This window comes from Sinocyclocheilus grahami, unplaced genomic scaffold (genome assembly GCF_001515645.1).
Source record: "Sinocyclocheilus grahami isolate Dianchi unplaced genomic scaffold, SAMN03320097.WGS_v1.1 scaffold709.1, whole genome shotgun sequence".
NCBI lineage: Eukaryota > Metazoa > Chordata > Actinopteri > Cypriniformes > Cyprinidae > Sinocyclocheilus > Sinocyclocheilus grahami.
In genome coordinates this window covers 451,666-456,120 of record NW_015505888.1, presented here as the reverse complement: position 1 = coordinate 456,120, position 4,455 = coordinate 451,666, and the positions used below count along the sequence as shown (strand labels likewise).

Here is a 4,455-nt window from a genome sequence, read left to right as displayed (position 1 = left end):
ACTAGTTAATAATTATGAGTTTGCATTTACTTTTTACATCCGTGACCTCAAGAGTTTATGCACTAAATCTTGACAAAATTATATTGTTGACAAATTATGTTCATGGGGCACACAAGATTTTTTTCCAGAACTGTATGGACACATTGTTGAATTGTTGATTATTCTAATCAGTGTATAAATATATACAATCCTCTGTATGACAATATAGTGTTGCCTCGTGCTGAAACATGCATATAAATATACAAAAAGACTAGATTAAAGCAGTTATTGCAAACCAATAGCATTGCATAAATTCACAAAATAATTTATAAGGTATAAAATAACTCTTTTATATATTTAAGTTGATTTTTAATTCAAATTATCTTTTTAATTTGAATCTCCTTTACTGTATTTTTTTGGCCTGTTGCAATTAATAAATGTTTAATACTTAATCTTATAATATAATCTTATAATAATGAAAGATATTTACAATAAGCCAGCACAAGACAATCAGTAGCTAAATGGTGAATAAGTTAAAAACATTTGCTAAACTAATATGAAGTACATGTGAAATATTATAGGAAAAATATAAGCGGGACATTTTTGTCTTAGAAGGTAGTTATTATTGCAAAAAAAGACAAACAAAAACACCATTAAACTCCAGATGTTACTGTAGAGGCTGTGATGAGTGTTGATCGTAGCGTGTGGTTTCATCGGGTGAGAACACAGCTAAGAAAAAGTCTGACTAGTTATAATTGAGTATTTCCGGCAGTAATAGCAATGTACTGTCCACAAAATAAATCAATAAATAAATAACAATATGACATTGTACAATTTAGTCAAGTCATTAGAAAGCATAACATTTCTGATTAGTTTTTTCAACAGATAACATAAAGCACATCATAAAGACCAAAAAAATGAATTACAGTGTTTCAAAGTTTAGCGGTACCTTTTGCTCTCCACAATATACAGCAGTTCAGACCGCCGGCAGCAAATCAATGTTTTTATTAGCATCATTCCTAGAAAGCATAAAAAGAAAGAGAAGGTGATTACGGCATGATCTTGGAAAGAAATGGCATGGAAAATGAGACCAAAAGTAATTACTAAATGAATGGTGCACTATATTAAAATATATTTAATACTGAAGATGTATTTATTTATTCATTCATTCATTTACAATAATAGTTAATACAGTTCTTCAGCCATGCTAAAACACACAATATAGTAATAGCTATAAATGTTCTCCTAGCTATATTTATGATTCTGGTCAATAATCAAATCTGTGGCTCTGACCATGTGAACATAAAAGGATCCTTTCATCCACTCGAACATTATCAGATCGTGCTGTAATATGATCATCAGGTTTCGTCTATGCCAGCATGAATGCTGCAGTCATTACAGCACAAAAGGGACGTACTAAATATGGAAGCCAAAGGGCAAAGGTGCTTAATGTTTGTGGCGTGTAGTGTTGTAAAATGTGAAATGAAATCCAGAACAGCACAGAAAACAGGTGAAGGCATCAACCTATCGATGAGTGATGATTATAGGTCCATGTGCTTTGCACCTGTCACATCCCACCGCTAACGTTTCATTGAAATCATCACTTGCTGATACATTGCTAATGATTTCCCTCTCTCTCTCCATCTGACCTGCCCACTGTATGTAAAGCAGAGGAATGAGACTCTCTTTGATTTGGACGGCTGACCCACTTTTAGTACAAAAGCATTGAACTTAATTTACTGCATAAAGCATGTGGGGCTTGAGAACGGCGCGGCCGGCGGATTCGACGAAGGAGCGGCCGGTGGGCTTGCGGCAACCACATGTGACGAACCCGGGCTGGACTCCGCTTCGTCCACGGTGAAAGCCGATCCGGCGTTTCGCAGTGCGAAGTTGATGTAGTTCCTCAGTCTTCACTTGTACTGCGTCTTGCTTAAGACGCTAAGGGGAAAACTCCTTTTTCTCCGAAAACTGAAGCCTTTTTCAATCACGCCGTGAAACTGCACAGCCATTGGTTCGTGCAGTGTATTAAAAATGAGCCAATGGCATCACAGCCCGCCAGAGCCCGCCAATTTGGGCGGGGCATCTGGCTATATAAGCGTGCACTTCGCCATTGGATCCTCAGGTTACTTCGACTGAAGTGACAACCGAGTTGTGCAGCTACATAGCACATAATATCTCAGGGAACCGAGGTTACATTAGTAACCGAGTACATTCCCTATCGATACTTCACTCGTACTGCATATTGCTTAAGATGCTAAGGGGAACCAGTACAATCCCGCCGTGCTATGTTAGAGGAACGACCCATGGTTAAACTTGCCTTGAGCACCAAGGGCCCAGAGGGACCAAGTAATTGTAGGGAAGCCCCACAGGAAGCGATAGGGCCAAACTCTCAGAGGTCGGCCCTTAGCACCGGCATTAGGCAAATGCCTGATTTAGCGCTAGTTTGCTAGAGAAAGTCAATAATACTCTAGAAAGGACCCAAGCTTGTAAAGCCGAGACGTCCAGATTATAAAACCTGGTAAATGTGGACGGCGAGGCCCAGCCGGCCGCCGCACAAATCTCTGCAATGAAAACTCCGCAAGACCAAGCCCAGGAAGAGGCAACGCCTCACGCAGAGTGGGCTCTTACTCCCATGGGGCATTGAAGGCCCAAAGAAGAGTATGCTAGCTTGATAGCATCAATAATTCATTTGGAAAGTCTCTGCTTCATGACCGGAGACCCCCTGGTGCAGTCACCGAATCATACAAAAAGCTGATCCGACCATATGAATATATGTATATCCTCAATGCCCTGACGGGGCAGAGTAGATTTAGCTCTTGGTCCTGCTCCGAAGGAGGAAGTGCCGAACGAGCTATGACCTGTGCTCTGAATGGAGTCGAGAGCACTTTAGGTACATAACCTTGCCTTGGCTTCAGGACGACCCTTGAGTCGTTGGGCCCAAATTCAAGGCAGGTAGGGCTCACCGAGAATGCCTGCAGATCACTCATACGCTTTACCGATGCTAACGCCAGTAGCAGAGCGGTTTTTAGCATCAGGGGATGAAGGTCAACAGACTGTAGCGGCTCAAAGGGAGGGCTCTTCAGAGCCCTCAATACCGTAGGCAGGTCCCATGTAAGGACGGTGACAGGGTGAGGCGGGTTGAGCCTCCTAGACCCTTTCAAAAATCGAACAACAAGGTTGTTCCTGCCCACTGACTGGCCAGCTATAGGAGCATGTGAAGCTGCTATGGCTGCTACATAGACCTTGAGCGTGGAAGGGGAACGACCCTTATCCAACAGCTCCTGCAGGAAGGACAACATCAGAGATATGTCGCAGGAAATTATGTCTGCGCTGCGGGTCATACACCAGGTGGAGAAGACCATTTAAGGGCATAGAGCCGCCTTGTAGAGGGTGCTCTAGCCTGAGATATCATGTTTACCAAACTCTCGGGGAGTTCCGCAGGCTCCCGTCGAGAAGCCAGAGGTGCAGGGCCCACAGTTTGGGCTGGGGGTGCCATATCGTTCTGTTCGCCTGAGAGAGGAGGTCTCGTCTCAGGGGAATGGGCCACGGGGCTGCTATAAGCAGCTGAGACAGCTCTGCGAACCAGTGTTGGGTCCTCCAGAGAGGGGCCACCAACAGAACCCTGTGTTTCTGCTCCTTGATTCGCCAGATTACCTGTGGGATCAGGGCGATCCAGAGAAAAGCATAAAGGAGGAGGTTGGGCCAGTCGTGGGCCAAAGCATCCTTGTCCTTCGAAATGTAAATTGGGCAGTGAGAGTTGTCTTCTAAGTCGAAGAGGTTGACCTCTGCCTTGACGAAGATCTCCCAGATTCTCTGAACCGTATGCGGGTGGAGCATCCACTCTTCTGAGGGGACGTTGCTCCGGGATAGCATGTCCACTCCCTGGTTCAACCTGCCCGGCACATTTGCTGCTCATAGCAAACGCAAGTGTCCATTCCAGGAGGCGCTCTACCAGAATGAAGGGGCGCTTCGAGGAGAGACCGCCCTGGCGATTTAAATATGACACCACTGTCATGCTGTCTGAGCGGACTAGCACGTGGTGTCCCCTTAGGTCTGGCAGGAAGGTGCGAAGGCCCAAACATACTGCCAACATTCCCAGGCAGTTGATGTGAAGCTGACTCTCCTTTTTTCGACCAATGGCCGAAAGCCGGTTTGCCATCGCACAGAGCTCCCCAACCCGTGTTGGAAGTGTCTGTCGAGACTACCTTCCTTCTGCAGACCATACCCAGGGGCATGCCCCGATCCATCCACTGAGAGTCTTTCCAAGTGGCCAGGGCTGCTACGCAGGCTCGGCTCACCTTGACACACATGCGTCCGAGACGCCAGGTGTGGGACGGAACTCATGGTTTCAGCCAGTACTGAAGGGGCCACATGCGAAGCAGGCCCAGCTGAAGTACTGGAGACGCAGAGGCCATGAGGCCCAACATCTTCTGAAACGCCTTGAGAGGGCGAAGGGCTCCAATTTCGAATGAGGCC

The 4,455-nt window shown here is 45.5% G+C and overlaps 1 protein-coding gene across 1 annotated transcript in view; it reads right to left on the bottom strand.

Moving 5' to 3' along the window:
* Positions 1-383: 383 nt before the first annotated feature.
* The window catches only part of ccdc136a (coiled-coil domain containing 136a), a 33,848-nt gene continuing 29,776 nt past the window's right edge, over positions 384-4,455 (bottom strand). The window contains exons 8-9 of the mRNA XM_016244135.1: positions 929-998; positions 384-708 (exon numbers count right to left, since the gene is read on the bottom strand). Of these exons, the coding sequence (XP_016099621.1) occupies positions 993-998 (6 nt within the window). The 3' untranslated portion in view covers positions 384-708; positions 929-992. The remainder of the gene's footprint in view (positions 709-928; positions 999-4,455) is intronic.